General features: G+C 38.5%; 1 protein-coding gene across 17 annotated transcripts in view; it reads left to right on the top strand.

Annotated features, from left to right (window-relative positions):
• EPB41L5 (erythrocyte membrane protein band 4.1 like 5) overlaps window positions 1-21,789 on the top strand; it is a 137,041-nt gene that overhangs the window by 9,712 nt on the left and 105,540 nt on the right. For 11 of the 17 annotated variants that reach the window (XR_014829652.1, XR_014829653.1, XM_084999617.1 and 8 more), the window contains exon 3: window positions 10,144-10,248. Coding sequence is in view for 8 of the 17 variants with exons in the window: in XM_084999608.1 (XP_084855734.1) it covers window positions 10,144-10,248 (105 nt within the window). In the remaining 9 variants the exon portion in view is untranslated. Of the gene's footprint in view, window positions 1-8,489; window positions 8,676-10,143; window positions 10,249-21,789 lie in introns of all 17 variants that reach the window. The other 6 variants (XR_014829654.1, XM_084999615.1, XM_084999613.1 and 3 more) reach the window with 1 other exon arrangement.

Below are 21,789 nucleotides of genomic sequence, written 5' to 3'. Positions count from 1 at the left end.
TACTTATTTTTTTAAAGGAACTAATATAGTGAGAATGCCTTTTGGTAAATGATGATGGCATGAGGTAGAAATTTCTAATCATCTGATTTTAGAATTTACTCTTTGGAAATGCTGCAGTAACTCGTTTGATTTAAGTTATATAGACTATTATACCTTTAAATAAATGTAAAAAATTCTATGTTCACAAATTGGAAGACTTAACATTGTTAAGATGGCCTTACACCCAAAACTGACTTGCAGATGCAATGTAATCCTACCAAGGATATCACACACCTTATTTGTAGATGTTGACAAGCTGATTTTTAAAATTCATATGGAATTTCAGGGGGCCCATAATAACCAAAATAATATTTAAAAAGAACAAAGTAGCAGGGCTTATATTTCCCAGTTTTAAAACTTACTTATAGGGAGTTTCCTTTGTAACTCAACAGGTTCGATCCTTGGCCTTGCTCAGTGGATTAAGGATCCAGTGTTGTCATGAGCTGTGGTGTAAGTCGCAGATGTAGCTCAAATCCTGAGTTGTTGTGGCTGTAGCGTAGGCCAGCAGCTGCAACTCTGATTTGACTCTTCACATGGGAACTTCTGTATGCTACAAGTGAGGCTGTAAAAAGCAAAAACAAAACCAAAAAACCACGAAACCTTACTATAAACCTTACTATATAGTAATCTGGATAGTGTGATTTGTTGGTGCAAGGATAGACATGTAGACCAATGAAACAGTATAGGAAACTGAGAAATAAATCCATAGAGCTATGGGCGATTGATTTTTGACAGGTACCAGAGCCATTCAATGAGGGAATGAATAGTCTTTTCAGCAAATGGTTCTAGAACAGGATAGCCATGTGCAAAAGAATAAAATTGGAACCTTAACTCATACATTGACAAAAATTAACTCAAAGCTGAGTTCCCTGGTGGCCTAGTGGGTTAAGGATCCGGCAGTGTCACTGCTGGGGGGTGGGTTTGATCCCTGGCTTGAGAATGTGCATGCAGCTTAAATACCCAAAAAAAAAAAAAAAAAATTAACTCAAATGGATCAAAGTCCTAAACATAAGACTATAAAACTCTTATACAGGGATAAATCTTCATGACCTTGGATTCATTACCATTTTCTTGGATATGACACCAGAAACATGAACAACAAAAGAAATAAATAAATCAGACATTATCAGGATTATAACCTTTGTGCCCTGGAGACATCATGAAGAGGGTGAAAAGGCTCTTGCAGAATGAGAAAGTATTTGCAAATTATATATCTGATAAGTATCTAGAACATATAAAGAATTGTTAGAACCTAGAGTTCCCATTGTGGCTCACCAGGTTAAGAATCCACCTAGTATCCATGAGGATGCACATTTGATCCCTGCCCCTGCTCAGTAGGTTAAGAATCTGGCGTTGCTGCCAGCTTATGGTGTAAGTTGCAGATAGGGCTTGGGACTGGTATGGCTATGGTGTAGGCTGGCAGCTGCAGCTCCGATTCCACCCCTAGCCTGGGAAATTTCATATGCTGTGGGTGTGGCCCTAATAGGAAAAACAAAGGAAAAAAAAAAAAAAAAGAACTGTTAGAACCCAATAATAAGACAAATAACCCAATTTAAAAGTGGGCAAAAGATCTGAATAGACTCCTCCAAGTGACCAACCAAGCACATGAAATGCTTGATATCATTAGTCATCAGAAATGCTAATAAAGGGAATTCCTGTAGTGGCTCAGCTGAAACAAATCTGACTAGCATCCTTGAAGGTTCGATCCCTGGCCTTGCTCAGTGGTTTAAGGATCCGGCATTGCTGTGAGCTGTGGTGTAGGTCGAAGATGAAGCTGTGGATCTGGTGTGGCTGTGGCTGTGGTGTGGGCTGGCAGCTACAGCCTGGGAACCTCCATATGCTGCGGTGTGACCCTAAAAAACCAAAAAAAAAAAAAATACTGCTTTACACCAACTTGGGAGGCTAAAATAAAAATTCCAGATAATACCAAGTGTTGGTAAGGATGTGGAGAAATCTGAACCACTTAACATTCTTTAGAAGGAATGTTAACGTGGTCCAGCTGCCTTGGAAAACAGTCTGTCCGCTCCTCAAATGATTAAACATATTTACCCTGTTACCTAGCACTTGTGCTTCTAAATATATGCCCGAGAGAGTTGGAAGCATGTTTACACAAAAACATGTACACAGATGTTCCTAGCAGCATCGTTCTTAATTAGCTCGAATATAGACGAAACCCAGCTGTCCATCAGCAGATAAAATGGATAAACATTATCTATATAACATATAGTGTTATATCCAGGTGATGGAATACTGCTTGACCATAAAGGTCATGCTTCATGGATGAACTTTGAAAATATGTTGGGTGGAAGAAGCCAGTCACAAAAGCCCGCATAGTTTATGATTCCATTCACATGAACATCGAGAATAGAAAATCCAAAGGAGAGAAAAAAGATGAGACAATGCTTAGGGCAGATGAATGGGTACTGACGGGTGCTGTCAAGGGTGGTTGAGGCCAATAGCTGAAGGATACGAGGTCTCTTTTTGAGGCTATGAAAATTTTCTAACATTAATTGTGATGATTGTACATATCCGTGAATATACCTTTGAATTGTATACTTTTAGTAGGTGAATAATATGGTATGTGATATATATCTCAAAACTGTTAAAGAAAAAGAATGCCTGGATTTTTGTATACTTAGATTTTATTCTACTTAAATGTTTTTGAGTAGTTAAAAAACATAAAAATGACATATAGGAATTCTCTGGTGGCCTAGTGGTTAAGGATTCAGCATTGTCTGTCACTCCTTTGGCTCTGATTACTGCTGTGACACAAATTCAGTTTAGAGGTGGTATGCTTGCTTCATTACAGGAAAAAAAGCAAGACTGGAGACTGCACAGTAAAAAAGGCACAAGGTGATGGGGCTGCAGACTAACAGCTGTGTTTGCAGCAGAAGAAATGCTTTGCGTGTGAATATGAGAAAGGACAGAATGAAGATGAGGAATGAGTAAAATGGGAATTACCTGGTGGTGCAGCGGGTTAAGGATCAGTGTAGTCACTGTGTGGCTCTGGTTGCTGCTAAGGCTCGAGTTTGATGCCTGGCCTGGGAACACTTCCACATGCTGTGGGTGCATGCTCCCACCCCCACCCCACCCCCCAAAAAAGAAAAGAAATGAGTAAAATGTAGTTATTCCACTGGTGTAGAGGTCAGTGTTGATTGTGTGGAAGATCATGAGGAAAGTCACCTTTCAGAGAGGAGGGGTAGAAGAATGAAGTAGAGAAAAGAGCTTCAGTGCACACTGAGGTATATGGAACCTAGTGTGCAGCACAGAGAACTCTACCCAATGTTCTATGATAATCTATGTGGGAAAAGAATCTGGAAGAGAATGGATGTGTGTACATGTACAACTGAATCACAACAGTACAGAAATTGTCAAAACCTTGTAAATCAACAATACTTCAATAAAATTTTAAACAGTGTAAAAAGAAAAAAGAGCTTCAGTGGGATGTATTTGGAAGCAGTATTTCAGAGGGTTTGAAGGAGTTATTGAAGACAGTCATTTATTTTTTGGACCTCTTGTAGTCCCTTGTACCTAGTAGGCACTTAATAAATATTGTTTAGTTGTTTGAGGAGGTGTGTGAAGGGAAAATGGGGGATTGCCGTGAGATTTGGCAGTGAAAGAAAGGAAATAACAGTGGCTGGAGAATGGCTGGATGGGAGAGACCTGAGTTTGTTTAACTGTACAGAAAATAATGCTCCTAAGGAACTGGCTTTATATACACAGGTGGAGATAATAGGAGGAACATTCTAGGATGAATCCCATCTTAGGCAGAGAAAGAGAAGAGGCTGATGGAAGATGCTATCTTGGATGTGATATTGAGAACTGGGTCTAAATGACGTGTGACCTAGATTAATTTGTTAGGAAAGAAAATAATGTAAGTAGCAAGTGTTGGTCTAGATGTAGCTGAAAAAAATTTGTGGTGGGCCAGAGTATGAATCTCTGTCTTCACTTTCCATTTTCTACTTGGTTCACATGCAATAGATGCAAGGTGAAAGGGTATAAGAAAGTGAATAAAATATCAGCCCTAGGATCGAGGATTTCACCTCCATATTCTACACACTCAGGCCGCAATGAACCTTCTGACAATTTGCCCAAAATGGACCATTTTACAACTTTGTGCCTTTGCATAGGGTTTATACTAACTAGAATTACATGTACAAAGAGCACCAAAGAAAGAAGATTTATGTCTGGCTTTTTGAAAGGTAACACAGACGTACTGATTCTTGAAGTTAGTCAAGAGTTCGTTAGAGACCTAATGGATGTTCTGTGCAGAATTGCATTGTTCCAAGGCTTAAAGGTATGACTTACTGGGGAAATTGTAAGCAGGTAAAAATGCTAGAGTGGCAGAAGATAAGGCTGTAAGAGTAGGCTAGGATTAGTTAGGAAAGACTATTGTATGCCCTGGAATTTACACTTCATGCTGTAGAAGAAGAGGAATAATTAAAAGATTTTAAAAAAAGAGATGAGACCACCAAGGACTTCCCTACATACCCTTGAAAAATTTTTATTCTGAGGAGTCAGGTACCCAGCTGGTAGGAGCCCATTCTTTCTCAAAACACAACTGCCATGTTTCAAGAGCCTGGCAAGTAATGCTTTGGCAGAATAAGGATGAAAGCAGAATAAGGGAGCTAGGTTTTCCTTTGGTCTTTGAAGCAAATAGAGAGTGTTGATGGAATATGAAATTGGTTGTAGAAATACACCTTAGAATGAAGGTAATAGAAGCATGTAAGTTTGGTACCAATGTACTGGATGCTCCCATGCGGTTGGAGAACAAATTACTGAGTTAGAAAATCATATTTGGGAACTCCTCCCATAGGAGAAAAAAAGTACAAAATAGGAAGCATAAAAGAAGTAAGAAATGGAAGATAAGCTTATTTTTCTCTAAGATTAGGAACAAGACAAGGATGCCTGCTTTCAGCATGTCTATTTAATATAATATTGAAAACTCTAGCCAGAGCAGTTAAGTAGAAAAAAAGAAGTGATAAGCATCCAGATTCTAAGGGAAGAAGTAAAATTACCTCATTTTAAGATGACATGATCTTATAAGTTGAAAACCCTAAAGATTCCACAGTAAAACTATTAGAGCTAATAAAAATTCAACAATGTTGCAGGATTCAAAATCAGTCAACAAAAATCAGGTGGACTTCTGTACACTAGCAATGCACAGTCTGGAAATGAAATTAAGACCTTAATCCCTTCATTATAGTAGCATCAAGAAGAATAAAATACTTAGGAATACATTTAACCAAGGAGGCAAAAAACTTGGTACCAGATGAATGCAGCAGAATATTTCTGCAACTTCTATTACTTCCTGCTGTAACTTAGAAATGTTTTGTGTTTTTTTAGAATCATTGCCATTGGCAGATTTTTATATAGTTGCTATATTCTATTTAGTTTATTAGCAGTGCTTTGGGACTTAGTCATAAGTATGATTTAAAATCAAAAACTTTCAGGAGTTCTCTTATGGCATTGTGGGTTAAGAATCCGGCATTGTCACTATAGAGGCTTGGTTCCCTGCTATGTGGAGTGGATTTGATCTCCGGCCTGGTGACTTCCACATGCTGTGGGAGCAGCCAAAAAACAAACAAGCAAACAAAACAAACAAACAAAAACATACAAAAGGAGTTCCCATTGTGGCTCAGTAGGTTGAGATCTGACTAGTATCCATGAGGATGCAGGTTCAATCCCTGGGTAGGTTAAAGACTCCAGTGTCACCGTGAACTGTGGTGTAGGTCGAAGACATGGCTCATATCCTGTGTTGCTATAGCTGTGGTGTAGGCCGGCAGCTGCAGCTCTGATTCGACCCCTAGCCTGTGAACTTCCATATGCCACAGGTGTGACCCTAAAAAGGCAAATCACTAGGAAGCCTACAGCAAGCCCCCATACCGACTTCAGCCACAAGGGGGTCAGACACCAGAAGTAAGAGAGGCTCCAACTCTACTATCTGTAAAAAGGTCACCACACCAAAAGCCTATGAAAATGAAAAGACAGAGAACTATAACTCAGATGAGGGAGAAAGGAAAAACCCCAGAAAATCAGCTAAGCAATGAGGAGATTCTTAGCCTCCAGGAAAAAGACTTTAGATTGTTGATGCTGAAGATGATGCAAGACATTGGACATAAAGTGGAGGTAAAGATGCATAACTTACAGGAAACACTGAGCAAAGAGATACAAGATATAAAACTTAAACAAGAAGAGATGCAAAATACAGTAACTGAAATAAAAAATTCACTAGAAGCAGCTAATAGCAGAATACAGGAGGCAGAAGAACGAATAAGCGAGGTGGAGGACAGGTTAGCGGAAATTATGGATGCAGAACAGAAAAGAGAAAAAAGATTGAAAACAAATGGAGAGAGTCTCAGAGAACTCTGGGACAACATTAAACGCACTAACATCCGTATTTATAGGGTGCCAGAAGGAGAAGAGAGAGAGAAGGGGACAGAAAAAATATTCGAAGAGATAATAGCCGAAAACTTCCCTAACATGGGAAAGGAACCACTCACTCAAATCCAGGAAGCACAACGAGTACCATATAAAATAAACCCAAGGAGGAATACAGCGAGACACATATTAATCCAACTGACCAAAATTAAAGACAAAGAGAAAATCTTGAAAGCAGCCAGGGAAAAGAAACAAATAACATACAAGGCAACCCCGATAAGGTTATCAGCAGATTTTTCAGCAGAAACTCTGCAGGCCAGAAGGGAGTGGCATGATATACTCAACGTGATGAAAGGAAAAAACCTCCAACCAAGATGACTCTACCCAGCAAGGCTCTCATTCCGATTTGAAGGAGACATCAAAACCTTCACAGATAAGCAAAAGCTGAGAGAATTCAGCAGCACTAAACCAGCCTTACAACAAATACTAAAGGAACTTCTCTAGTAGAAAAGACAAGACAGCAACAGGAAACAAAAATTCCACAAATGACAAGGCTCACCAGTAAAGGTATACATACAGTAAAGATACGAAATCATCCGTGCGCAATTATACCACCAAAATCAGACATCATGAGAAGAGGTGGGCACAAATGCAGGACACTGGAGATGAACTTGCAATTAAGAGAACAACAACTTAAAACAATCTCACATACATATAGACTCTTATATCAAAACTTCAAAATAACTGCAAACCAAAAATCTACAAGTGATACACAAACAAGGAATCTCTGGAGAAGAAATATACCTCATAGTAAATAAGTGCATAATCCACCATGAAGGGGGTCATGCGACATCATTCTTGGAATGCTGAAGTCTCCTTAGATCTGATTCTGATTTCCTCTCCATCAAAGAATTTATAATTATAATTAAATGAAGCAACTGTACAATTAAATAATACAGTTCTACAACTGTATTATCAATAACCATTTCTCTCCGTGGTACAATGTAAGGTCTATAATGTCTTGTTTATCACATCACCTAGAATGGTGTAATGCCTATAGTGAAGAATCAATAAGATGTAACAAATTATAAGGATATATTTATATAGTAACACTGTTTTTTAACCAATTTATGCATTTTATATTTTACTTATTTTCAGAGGGTGTATTACATTTGTTATTCTTACCAGTGAAGTTATTCTTTTTATTATGCTATATAAAATATTTAATGGTATATAAGGCTTTCTTTATAAATTTTAGTTGCATAATATACACAATTTTAATATAATGCTAATTTTTAAAGAAAAATTGAAATGCAGTAGATAATACTAAATAGTAAAGATGAAAGCCATACAAAATGGGATAAAGTATAGAATAAATTTCCTATTTGTCTCAGCATATTTTCCATTCCTCTTCTCCAGAGGGAGTCACTTAATCTGTTTCTTAAGATCCATGATATAATAATCTGTGTGAATGTAATTGTGTTTAAATATATGTATTTTATATGTATTTTATTCTGTAAAAAAAAATAAATTTTTTTTTTTTTTTGTCTTTTTGCTATTTCTTGGGCCACTGCAGCGGCATATGGAGGTTCCCAGGCTAGGGGTCCAATCGGAGCTGTAGCCACCGGCCTACACCAGAGCCACAGCAACGTGGGATCCGAGCCGCGTCTGTGACCTACACCACAGCTCACGGCAACGCCGGATCGTTAACCCACTGAGCAGGGGCAGGGACCGAACCCGCAACCTCATGGTTCCTAGTCGGATTCGTTAACCACTGCACCACGACGGGAACTCCAAAAATTTTTTTTAAGATTTTAAAAAATATATAACTTTAAAGAAAAAGACAAACAAAAAAATTAAAAGCTTTGTCATTTCCAATAATAACTGTCTCATCCTTACTCCGTATTTCTCTTTCCATCGTGTTAATGGAACAAATATGTTAAAAATCTTCTGAATTCAGGTCTTGATCTTCAACCTTTATTGTTACGTTGATATTTATTTTCTGCTCTCTGTGAGGGGGGTGTTAAAATTCCTCCCCCCTAAATTTTTTTTCTTTCTTTCTTTTCTAGGTCTGCACCATAGGCATATGCAAGTTTCCAGTTGAGGGGTTGAATCGGAGCCGCAGCCGCCATCCTACACCACAACCACAGCAACACCGGATCTGAGCCATGTCTGCAACTTACAACTCAGCTCACGGCAATGCCTGATCCTTAACTCACTAAGCAACACCAGGAATCTAACCCTCGTCCTCTTAGGTACTAGCCAGGTTCTTTACCCCTGAGCCACAGTAGAAACTCCCCTCCCTAAAATTTCTTTACCTTAACTCCCTACCCCTCTTCTATCAGCTCTTAGGGAGTGATAAATTGTAATGAATATATATCCTGCCCAGTCTCACTTTCCCTTTCTCTTTGGAATGGGAGTGAATCACTAATCTGAAGTGTTGTTTGTTGATGGAAAGTGATTGTGGTTTTCTGGTTCTAGGTCGCTCCTCTAGGTCTCACCTACATCCCCACTAACTTCTCAGAGTCATATGGGACTGATATACATCTGGGTTGAACTCTTTCTCTTACTACATGTAATCTAGAGAAACTTAATTATTGCTAGTGAATTTGTCCAAGTAAGGAGACAAATGAGCACAAGCACCTCAAAGTCAAATAACAAAAGATATCAAACTGTGTTACAGATAGCACTACATGCAAAGATAGATCGGGAAGAAAGTCTTAAGTTTTCTAAAAGAAAATATTAGCCATATGAAACAACAAATACTTACCTAAAAGGACCAAATAGAAAACTTAAGTATGAAAAGTGTAATAAAGTACACAGTCTGTGGGATTAAAGTAGTATGAATTAAGATAAAGAACAAATTAGTGCTTTTTCTGTACAAGTTTCTTTGCTCTTGCCCCAGCTCCCTCTACTTTTCTTGCTGACCCATATTTCCCCCCCCTCCTTCTATTCCTGCTCTTGTGATTTCCTACCTTACATTCTTTTCCAGTTTGACTGATCTTCAAGTATTTACTGATGATTCTAGTCTCTGTGTGACTGTCTCTTCTCTAAAATTGCTCGGCAAATAGTTAATTCCACACGATTTGTACTTCAGTGCTCTAAATTTTCTTGTTTTCTCTTTTCAGTTACATTTAAAGCTCCTTTAAAGTAGGAACTCTAAAAATTGACAAGACAGGGTTTATCCTTATACACATTGTTAGGTCCAAGTAGTAGTTGTTGTTTGAGAGGAAGTAACACTGTCCAGGAAAGCACATAATAGATCACATAGTCTATTTTGGCCTTAAGTGTTTTATTGGAAAACTATGCTGTCTTATCCATTACCTGCTACATGGTAATTTGGCATTGCAAGTAATTTTTTTTTTAGGTTTTTTTTTTGTTTTGTTTTTTGTTTTTTTGCTTTTTCAGGTCACACCTACCTGCAGCATATGGGAAGTTCCCAGGCTAGGGGTTGAATCGTAGCTACAGCTCCTGGTCCGTGCCATAGCCACAGCCACTTGGGATCCAAGCCTTGTCTGTGACCTACACCATACCTCACAGCAACTCACTGAGCGAGGCCAGAAATCGAACCCACATCTTCATGGGATTCGTGGGATTCGTTTCAGCTGTGTCACAACTGGAACTCCAATTTTTTTTTTTTTTAAGAGATCTTTTGTAATCCATCTTCAAGTCAGGCTTTTGATCTTACAAGCTACTTAATGGTTTATTTTCTTGTCATTTCAGAAAAAAGCCAAAGGACAAGAGCTGTTTGATCAGATTATGTACCACTTGGATCTAATTGAAAGCGACTATTTCGGACTGAGATTTATGGATTCAGCACAAGTAGCAGTGAGTGTCTGATTTTTGGAGGCTTCAAAATGGGTGCAGAAGTGGAAAATGTCAGATGATGTGCTAAGTGCTACAGGCTACATATTCTTAATATTTTCTTTTTTCCCGTGGTTTTCTTATTATGGTCGAAAGCTTTGACCCCTTGCTTCGGAATAACCTGAAGTGCGGGTTTAAAAAAATATGAGCTGTGGCCCTAACCCATGTTGCTAGAGCATGATCTTTGCAGATGAGCTTGGAAATCTCAACCGATTGGTTCTTGGGCAGTCTAGAGGTAACACTGTATAATGGAAAGGGTGCTGGCCTGGGAGTTTGGGGGGCTCTTGGGTAAGTGATAGAAGTTTCTCATTTGCAAATTAAGGTGAGTGGACTAGGATATCCCTAAGATCCCTTCCAAATCTGTGATTTCTGTGTCTATAAATAGATGTTCTTAACTTACACATTTCAGATAAGAGATATGTAATAGGGTAGGAAGTTGGAGGCTTTTTAAAGAATTGAGTACTTTACTAGGATTTAGAGGGCATTTAAAAGAGTAGTAGTTAAGATCAGAAGGTAGGATTGTGGCCATGTCATCCAAACTGAATAGCAAAAGTGTTAATACTAAATTGGCACTATTCTCTAATAGTTGGGATTAAGGATTTTTCAGACAGGGAGGTTATGTTTTGCTTTAGGGAGTTTTACAAAGGAATGTTGTGTAGAATTATTTGGAGTGGCCAGAGGTCAAAGTCAGGCAGTGCAAACACTTTGGGGATAGAAGTAATATTAAGGTCTAGAATAGGGCATTCACAGCATCAGGAAGAGGGAGGGAGCAGAGATAAGAACATCTAGACAATAAGCCTTCTAGACTTTCTGGAAGTCCGGCAGGGGCGGAGGGGCTGTTTAGTGACACAATAATCGCTGTGTTTAGGACCTATAGGAACAATATATATAATAGGAATTGCCAAGTTCCTTTTGGAACAGGTTTGTGGGGAGGGAGGAGGGTAGGCGTGATTAATAAATTAACTGGAATATTTCTATAGGATACTTTACAAAATCCACATGTCTTGGAGGTGAACTCCTAGACTGGTTTTATAGAATATGTTGGCTAAATGTATAGCTATACATTTATTAACATTTAGTTAATAGTGTTAGCTGCTGTTGTTTTCTTGATTCCCCCACCTCCAATTTAAAACAAAAATTAAGCATGAGCATTTAGCTACCGGGTATTGGTTTGATAAATTTTAGTTCATCCTTACAATGGAATACCTGCAGCTCATTAAAAATGGTGGTTTTTAAGTGTACTAATTGACATGAATGATGTAAAAATAAAGAGTTACAAAATAGTATAATTGAATTTTTCTGTTTTTAAAAAACTCCCCAGGGAGTTTTCTTGTGGCACAGTGCATTAAGGATCTGGTGTTGTCATTGCAGCGGCTTGGGTCACTGCTGTGGCTAGGGTTTGATTCCTGGCCCGGGAACTTCCATGTGCCGTGGGGTAGCCAAAAAAAAAAATTCTGAATTTATGCGCATACATACACATAAAAAAATTTGAAAAGCTGTTTCCCAGTTCTGATCTCTGGATGGATTTGTATAAGAGGTGTTTCTTTTATTCTTCTTTTTAATCTTCTTTCTTTTTTTTTTTTTTTTTTTTTTTGTCTTTTGTCTTTTTGTCTTTTGTTGTTGTTGCTATTTCTTGGGCCGCTCCGGCGGCATATGGAGGTTCCCAGGCTAGGGGTCGAATTGGTGCTGGAGCCACTGGCCTACGCCAGAGCCACAGCAACGCGGGATCCGAGCCGCGTCTGCAACCTACACCACAGCTCACGGCAACGCCGGATCGTTAACCCACTGAGCAAGGGCAGGGACCGAACCCGCAACCTCATGGTTCCTAGTCGGATTCGTTAACCACTGCGCCACGACGGGAACTCCTGGTTTGTTTTTTTTTTTTTTTTTTTTTTTTTTGTCTTTGTTATTTCTTTTCTATTAGACTGAATCCACCAAAGGCAGGGAATGAATCTTACTCTGTAACCTAGAATGTAGTAGACACACAAGACCTTTGACTGAATTTAATTCTGGTCCCCTACTTAGTTTGATATAGGCTTGGTTGACTGTTGAGTTGACTGTCATTAAACTCTCATCTCTTGAATTATGGAGTTAAAGTGTTAACAATCACATGAAAAGAATAAATGTTTTGAACAGTAGACAATGCACAGTTTCCTGTTTTTTTGAGGAGTTGTGAGGGAAAAGAGAGAAGTATGCTCACACTAGGTTTCAAATTCTTTCTTTCCATTTCTTAAAGTATTTAAGTAATTGTGGAAAGAAATAGACACACAGCCATTCCTAAATTGCATTATTCATTCCTTGCTAATGTCAGCAGTTACTGAGTTACTAGATCCCATGGTGATATTTTTTCCCTCTCATTTGATACACATATACTGCTTTTCTTCTGGCCATAGCAGGTGTTCAGTAAAACCAGCATAAGAACTTGTGATCCATACTCTTTTTAGTCTTGGTTTATCCCTCTCAATAGTCAGAAATCTAGGCATTAAGATTAAGTTTATGGAGTTTCCATCGTGGTGCAGCGGAAACAAATCTGACTAGGAACCATGAGGTTGCAGGTTCGATCCCTGGCCTCACTCAGTGGGTTAAGGATCTAGTGTTGCCATGAGCTGTGGTGTAGTCACAGACGCGGCTTGGATCTGGTGTTGCTGTGGCTGTGGTATAGGCCGGCAGCTCCAGCTCCAGGTGGACCCCTAGCCCGGGAACCTCCATATGCTGCAGGTACGGCCCTAAAAAGACAAAAGGCAAAAAAAAATATTAAGTTTATTTAGTTTTTGCTTTTTCTGTCACTAACATACTCTATGTTCTATGCGAATTGAGCTGGAAGAACAATAATTGGTAGATGAAAGCTGTTACAAATGAACTTTTTTTTTAAAAAAAGAAAAATAACTCTAGATAGCACTTTGGAATATCCTAATCCACCCAGTTCCAGACTTTCAGTTATTTATTTTTGTGGCCAGATGTAACCCCAGAATGAAACAAAATTGATACTTTTAGGAACAGTTCAGTTTATTGGTGATGATCATGAACTGATAGATCATGTGGATTTTTTTAGCCAGGATCATCTATTCAAACCTCATGGTTTCCACAGCTCTTTGTCATACTTACTATGTTGACATAACTGTAAAACATAAAATGAGTGAGGCAGGGTGAAAAATGACCAAGGAATTGCATGTTAAAATTTGACCTTGAATATATGGCATTTCCATATTTGGAAAATTAGTGTGTTAAAGTTTAGTTTATTGGTCATTTTAGATCAGTCCAAAATATGTGTGACTAGAATTATGCATCCATTGAGAAGATAACCAAAATTTGTAAATTAATGAAGCCGTTGCTATGTATACATATAGTCTTAGTTTTCTCTGTTTTGGTTTGGTGATTTTTTTTTTTTTGGCTGCATTTGTGGCATCTGAAAGTCCTGGGATTGAACCCAAGCCACAGCAGCATTGGTATATGGAAGTTCTCAGGCTAGGGGTTGAATCAGAGCTGCAGGTGCCATCCTACACCACAGCCACAGCAACACTGGATCTGAGCCGCATCTGGGACCTACATTGTAGCATGCGGCAACATCAAATCCTTAATCCACTGACTGAGGCCAGGGATCGAACCTGTATCCTTACAGACACTATGTTGGGTTCTTAACCAGCAGAGACACAATGAGAACTCCCCCTGCTCAGTTCTTTTGAGTTGTTTACTTATACTAGATCATTTTAGTTGAAACAATCTCATATTTACAGAGAAATCGTAAGAACAATATAAATTAACTATTTTTCTAGAATCATCTGAGAGTTGCAGGTATGATGTCCCATTACCCCTGAATTTTTGAGTGTATGTGTGTATGTTTCCTACAAACAAACATGTTCTCCTGCATAACTCAATACAGCATAAAAACCAGAAAGTTGTTCTTGTGATGTTTAGCACCATCTAATCCTCAGACCCCATTCAAGTTGTGACAGTTGTCCCAAAAGTGTCATTTATAGCCAGAGGCTCACGGTTTACCAGTCACTCCCTTATTCCTCTTCCCCACAGCCTCTGGCAAATGTGAATCTTTCTATTTGTATGGATTTGCCTGTTTTTGAGAATTTCATAAAAATGGAATCATGCAAAATGTGGCTTTTTGAGTCTGAAAATGCACATGGCATAATGTTTTCAAGGTTCATCTGTACTGTAACATATCCTCAATACTTGATCCTTTATGGCTAATAATATTCTACTGTGTGGATATGCCACATTTTTATTTACCAAAGGACATCTGGGTTTATTCACTTTTGGCTATTATAAATAATGCTGCTGTGAACATTTGTGCACAAGTTTTTGCAGGAACATAATTCTCAGTTCTTTTGGTTATGGACTAGGAGTGGAATTACTGGATCAAAAGGTTACTTTATGTTTAACTTTTTGAGGAACTGCCAAAGTGATTTCCATAGTAATTGCACCAATCCACATTCCTGTCAGTGGTGCCCAAGGGTTCCAGTTTCTGCATATCCTCACCAACACACCATTTCCCCTTCTTTTTAATTCTAACCATACCAGTTGGTGTGAAGTGATCTCTCTGAGGTATTAATTTGGACTTCCCTAATGGAAAAGATATGTACATCTGTTCAGGTGCTTACTGACCATTTGTATATCTTTGGAGAACAGTCTGTCCAGATTCTTGACCCACTTTAAAATTGGGTTATTTCCTTTTCATTGTTGAGTTGTAAGCGTTTTTATTTTGGGGGATACTGGTCCCTTCTCAGATACATGATTTGTGGCTATTTTCTCCCTTTCTTTTTTCTTCTTTTCTTTTTAGGGCCACACCTGTGGCACATGGAAGTTCCCAGGCTAGGGGTGGAATTAGAGCTGCAGCTGCTTAACTCTGCTACAGCCACAGCAACACTGGATCCAAGCTGCATCAGTGACCTACGCCACAGCTTGTGGGCAATACCAGATCCTTAAACCACTGAGCAAGGCCAAGGATTGAACCTCCATCCTTAGGGACACTATGTTGGGTTCTTAACCCACTAAACCATGGGAACTTCAGTGCTGTGATGATCTTAAACCTTGAGTTGTAATGACGAATTCTGTGAATGCTTTGCCTAGAAAAATGCACATTACATATAACATTCTGTGCACATATGCAGGTAATTCAGGTATTCCTGAAACCTGCCTTTAGACTCTTCTTTAGTAACTCTCCTTTGACAAATAACCTGTAGCTTAAGGAAAAACAGATGATGGTATCAATTTGAATGTTTTTTCTTATGATAATTGTGTCTTTGGATCTCTGGCCTGGGAACTTCCATATGCTGCTGGTGTGGCCAAAAAAATAATAATAATAGTGTTTTTTTTTTAAATTATATTTTATACTGTTGATAAAACCTTGTTATTAAATCTGATTGTGTGACTCTACAAAAAATTTTTATGGTAATTCAGTATTTCTTGATGAAGTAGATTTAGGGTAACCATCATAAAAATAACAGGATGTGTATAAAGAGTTGCCTTAGGACAGCAGAGCTGCCAGTATCAGTGGTTTAAAAAAAAAAAAGATGATTTGGGGTCATTTTCTTGTACAATAGAACTTTCCAGTGTGAAAGTGAAATATCTTAAGCCAGGCAAGAAGGAATTATTTTAATACTAAGTGGTTTTATTTATTTTTTTATTTTTTTATTTTTTTTGTCTTTTGTAGTTGTTGTTGTTGCTATTTCTTGGGCCGCTCCCGCGGCATATGGAGGTTCCCAGGCTAGGGGTCTAATCCGAGCTGTAGCCACCCACCAGCCTATGCCAGAGCCACAGCGACGCGGGATCCGAGCCGCGTCTGCAACCTACACCACAGCTCACGGCAACGCTGGATCCTTAACCCACTGAGCAAGGGCAGGGACCAAACCCGCAACCTCATGGTTCCTAGTCGGATTCGTTAACCACTGCGCCACGACGGGAACTCCCTAAGTGGTTTTAGGTTATATACAGTAAGACTTCACAAAATTGGGGAATTAGCTATAACAGTTTGCTAGATAACATGAATGATTTATTTTGAAGGAACAGTTTTCAGTCTTAATATTAAATGTCTGTAGGAATCAGGCAGGGCAACTCAAGGGAAGCAAGTTGGCATGCATTATAAAGACATGGGAGTGGTGTTACTTATTTCCAAGAAGTGGTGTGGTTTTGCCCTTTTTTTGAATCATGCTGCATGCTTGATATGTCTTCTTTTCCTATTTTCCTTTCCCTATAGAGACATGTCACTTCCCCTCCCCCCAAAAAGGAGGTGAGGGGTAGGTACTACCTAGCTCTAGCTGTTTATTGTCATATAGCATTGCTGGATCTTTAGGTATTTCAAGAGAAGCTGAAAATCCAGACTCTCAGAATATATCTTGTATTTTTTAGGCTGCACCCATGGCATGCAGAAGTTCCTGGGTAGGAATTGAACCCGTGCCATAGCAGTGACAATGCCAGATCCTTAACCTGCTGAGCCACTAGGGAACTCCATAAGTCTTGCATTTTTTAAAAACGGTGGTTAAATTTTATAAAGTAGTGTCTGATGAAAGAAATCAAAAAGAGCTAAATAAATGGAGAGACATACTGTGTGTGGATTAAAAGATTCAAGAAAGTAATCAGTTCTTCCTTAGTTGATGTAAGAGTTTAATGCAGTTTGTATCAAAATTACAGAAGATCTTTTGTAGATATAGACAAAATTTTGTTAAAACTTAAATGGAAAAAAAAGGATCTAAAATAGCTAAAAACAGTTTTGAAAAAGAAAAAGAGTAGGGGGAATTGCTGTAGTGAGCTTCAAGACTTATTTTGCAACTACTTAAACAGGACTGTGTGGTATTGGTATAGTATGAATCACAGATACATATATCGGTGGAACAAAATAGGGAACCCAGAAATAGCCTTTCACAAGTATGGCCAACTGATTTTTGACTAAGATGCCAGACTAATTGAGTGAAAGAAGGGTAGTCTTAATAAATGGCGCTGGAGCAGTTGGATTATCAGGCAAAAAAATGAATCCTGACCTAAACCGTATACCTGTATAAAAATTAACTCAAAAACAGATAGTGTACATAAATTTAGAATGTAAGACTATAAACTCAGAAATACATAGGAGAGAATCTTTGGGACCTTGGACTTGAAGAAGAGCTATTAGACCTGACATCAAAAACATGATCCGGGAGTTCCCGTCGTGGCGCAGTGGTTAGTGAATCCGACTAGGAACCATGAGGTTGCGGGTTCGGTCCCTGCCCTTGCTCAGTGGGTTAACGATCCGGCGTTGCCGTGAGCTGTGGTGTAGGTCGCAGACGCGGCTCGGATCCCGCGTTGCTGTGGCTCTGGTGTAGGCCGACGGCTACAGCTCTGATTCGACCCCTAGCCTGGGAACCTCCATATGCCGCGGGAGCGGCCCAAAGAAACAGCAAAAAGACAAAATAAATAAAGAAAGAAAGAAAAGAAAAAAAGAAAAAAAAAAGAAAAAGAAAAACATGATCCATTTTTTAAATATTGATAAAATGAATTTTATCAAAATTAAAAACCTTTCACTCTGGGAAAGACACTGTTCAGAGGATGAAAAGCCAGCTATAGACTGGGAGAAAATATTTGCAAATCGCATATCTCACAGAGAACTCATATTTAGTGTATATAAAGAATTCCTGAACTCAGTATTTAAAAAACAAACAATCCAGTTAGAAAGTGAACCAAAGATGTGGAGAGACATTTCATCAATGAGGATATACAGAAACATTAAGATGTTAAACATCACAGGACATTGGGGAAATGCAAAATAAGACCTTGATGGGATGTCGTCACTATACATCTGTGAGAATAGCTAAAATTAAAAAATACACAGCTCCAAATGCTGATGGGATGTGGAGGAACGGACTCTCTCATATATTGGTTTTGGGAATGTAAAAATGGTATAGTCACTGTGGAAAATAGTCTGGCAATTTCTTAAAACACTGAATATATACTTACCATATGACTCAACAATTGTATGTATAGTTGTTTACCCCAGAGAAATGAGACTTAATTTTTTCACAAAAAACTGTGCTTGATTGCTTATGGCAACTTTATTAGTAATGGCAAAAAACTTGATAAAACTGAAGGGTCTTACAGTAGAGTAATGATTAAATAAACCATAGCACATTGATACCTTGGAATACTATTCAGCAATGTAAGACAAAAATCTATTGATACACACAGCTTGGATGGATTTCAGGGGCATTTTGCAAATAAAAACAGAAACACTCATTCTGAAGAGGCCATATACTCTATACTTACATTTATATAACATTCTTTTTTTCTTTATTTTTATTTATTTATTTATTTATTTATTTAACGGCCATACCTGTGGCATATGGAAGTTCTCAGGCTAGGGGTCAAATCAGAGCTGCAGTGGGCGGCCTGTGCCACAGCCACAGCAATACCAGATTTAAGCTGCATCTTTGGACCTGCACCACAGCTCATAGCAACGCTGGATCCTTAACTCAGCGAGGCCGGGGGTTGAACCTGCATCCTCATGGATACTAGTTGGTTTCTTAATCTGCTGATTATATAACATTCTTGATAAAATTATAGCGGTAGAGATCAAATTAATGGTTGCCCAGGTGTAGGGATATTGAAGGTCGGAGGTCATTGTACTTGTAAAGGTGTAATATGAGAGAGCTCTTGGTGATAATGGAATACTTCTTTGTCTTGATTGTGGCATCAGTTACGGGAATCTAGATGTGTGACAAAATGACATAGAACTATCTATGCACGTGGTACCAATGCCAATTTCCTGATTTTAATATTGTACTATAGTTATGTATGATGCAAGCACTGGGGGAATATGGGGGGAGATAGCAGGACCTCTTGCTCTTATGATTACAGCTTTCTGTGAATATTTCATGATAAATTTTTTTAAAAGAATGTGAAAAATATAGTGTGGGCCAAACAAAACATGTTTCAGGGCCAAGATTTAATCCTCTGATATATCTATATTTTGTGACCTCTGATTGATAAAGTTTTTCAGACTTCATATTTAGAGCTTAGAATTTTAACTGGTCCAATCAAATTTTTAAAGAAGAATGAGTTACCTAGATTGTAGACGCTTATGTTCAGAAAAGGGAAATAATAGGTAACATTTCTCCTAATACTTGCAAAAGAAGGAAAAAGAACACAGCAATAGTAACTGTTTTTTGCCTTTTTCTTAAATCAATTTGATAGCTTATATTGTTTGTTACATATATGTAATACCTATGTTTGATAGCTTATTAAGAGTATAAATAGGAGTTCCCGTCGTGGCACAGTGGTTAACGAATCCGACTAGGAACCATGAGGTTGCAAGTTTGATTCCTGCCCTTGCTCAGTGGGTTAAGGATCTGGCGTTTCTGTGAGTTGTGGTGTAGGTCGCAGATGCGGCTCGGATCCGGAGTTGCTGTGGCTCTGGTGTAGGCCAGCGGCTACAGCTCTGATTCGACCCCTAGCCTGGGAACCTCCATATGCCGTGGGATCGGCCCAAGAAATGGCAAAAAGACCAAAAAAAAAGTATAAGTAATACATTATGATCTGTTGGCATTTATTCTCAGAGATGTAAGGATATCAGTCTGTATAATTCATCTTATGTTGTATATGGGATTGTTTTCTGCTTTTGCTATAAAAGGACTATACTTTCTTGCTTGGTTGATACTAGGTTTTGACCATGTGACTTGCTTTTGGCAATAGAATGTGAGTTTATGTGATGTATGCCACTTCTAAACAGATTAACCATTTATGCTCTTACTGCTTTATCATGTACTTCAATGAAACTACATTCAAATGCAGCATGGGTTGCAGATGCGGCTCAGATCTGGCGTTGCTGTGGCTATAGGCTGGCAGCTGTAGCTCTGATTTGACCCTTAGCCTGGGGAACTTTCATATGCCACAGGCCGTAAAGAGAAAAAAAACAAAACAAAACACAAAAAAAACCTAGTGGATTTTGGCCTACACAGAATTGCTCTCTTTCTCTCAGTGTAGAGCTAGCCAGTTTTGGAAGGTGAGCCCATCTCCAGGGGAGAATTAGGCATTGGACAGACAGGTGGCCCTGCAGGTGGCACCTGGGGAAAGCCGACCTGGTGCCTGCTCAGGGGCTCTGTCCTCTTTCTATACAGATTTTTGATGATTAAGCAACAACAAACAAAAAACTTTAGATTAACAGAGAAACAATAGAAGCATTCCTACTAAAGACAGGCAGGTGACAAAGATGCCCATTATTACCTCTGCTATTTAATTTCATAGTCGAAGTACCAGCAAATGCAGTTATAGAAGTTAGAAATGTTGGAAAGGAAGAGGTAAAATGATCACTGCTAGCAACTGATGGGATTGTAACTGAAAACTTAACACAAATAATAGGATTCAGTAAGGTAGTGGAGAGTGAATAATATATAGAGATAACCTATAAGTTAAATATACATATGTACGTATTCTGTATTGTGACACACACACACACACACACGGACATATATGTACTGAACAGGGAGGAACTGGTCTTTTGTACGGCCAACCTGAGGCATATGAAGTTCCTGGATCAGGGGTTGAATTGGAGCTGCAGCTGTAGGCCTACACCACAGACACAGCAACACCAGATGGAAGCCACATCTGCACCCTATGCTGTGTGTGACCACGCCATATCCTTAACTCACTGAATGAGGCCAGAGATTGAACCTGCATCCTAATGGATAATATGTCAGGTCCTTAATCCACTGAGCCACAATGAGAACTCCAGTTTGTTTGTTTTTTTAAATGTATTTCCAACATAGATTATGTGTTCTACCTCCAGTGAGTGAATATAGAGCCTACCTAACTCATCTGTATTTCCATTATAAATTTGACTTTTAGGAATCCTAAGAGAGCATACTAATAATATACAGAAAGGTACAGTGGAAAATATATATATATATATATTTTTTTTTTTAATTTTCCCACTGTACAGCAAGGGGGTCAGGTTATCCTTACATGTATATATTACAATTACATTTTTCCCCCTCGGAAAATATATTTTAATGGCTTTATCTAAGTCTTCATCTGGAGTCTCTTAAACACAGACTTTTAATACCAAAAAAGAATCAACTAGGTAGAATTTATAATGAAATCTAGAGTAAATTGGAAATGTTTTTAGAGTACAGCAGTACAGTGTATTGATATTGTTTTCGTAGCATAGATTTTAAACATTTGTTAATTGTTTAAAATGTTAAAATTTGCTTTAAAATAATCCTCTAATTCAGAGCATAAGCCTCTACTCCTCACAGAAGGAATATTTCTTGCAGAGGCAATTGTTTGGAAAGATGGTTAGCATTTCTCTGCTGTAAGGTCTTTGAGCAGAGGTAGTGGTGCATTTCTTTAGTAGAGCCCGACAGAAGTCAGGAATCATTCATTTGAGGAGTTGTTTATAGACTGACTATAGGGCCTGGGATAAGGGTGTGTGTATGTTAGTGTTTTGGAAGCTTCCTATGTGATTCTTTGTTTGGTTTAGTTATGACCGTTATGTCTGTGATTATATATTATATATATTTTAAGACACAC

The sequence above is a fragment of the Sus scrofa genome, chromosome 15 (assembly GCF_054392235.1).
Source record: "Sus scrofa isolate SSC_HxYL_T2T_F1_AM1 chromosome 15, Sscrofa_HxYL_maternal_Yorkshire_Landrace_v2.0, whole genome shotgun sequence".
Classification (NCBI taxonomy): Eukaryota; Metazoa; Chordata; class Mammalia; order Artiodactyla; family Suidae; genus Sus; species Sus scrofa.
The sequence above is the reverse complement of the archived record's forward strand: the minus strand, read 5'-3'. Positions and strand labels throughout refer to the sequence as shown.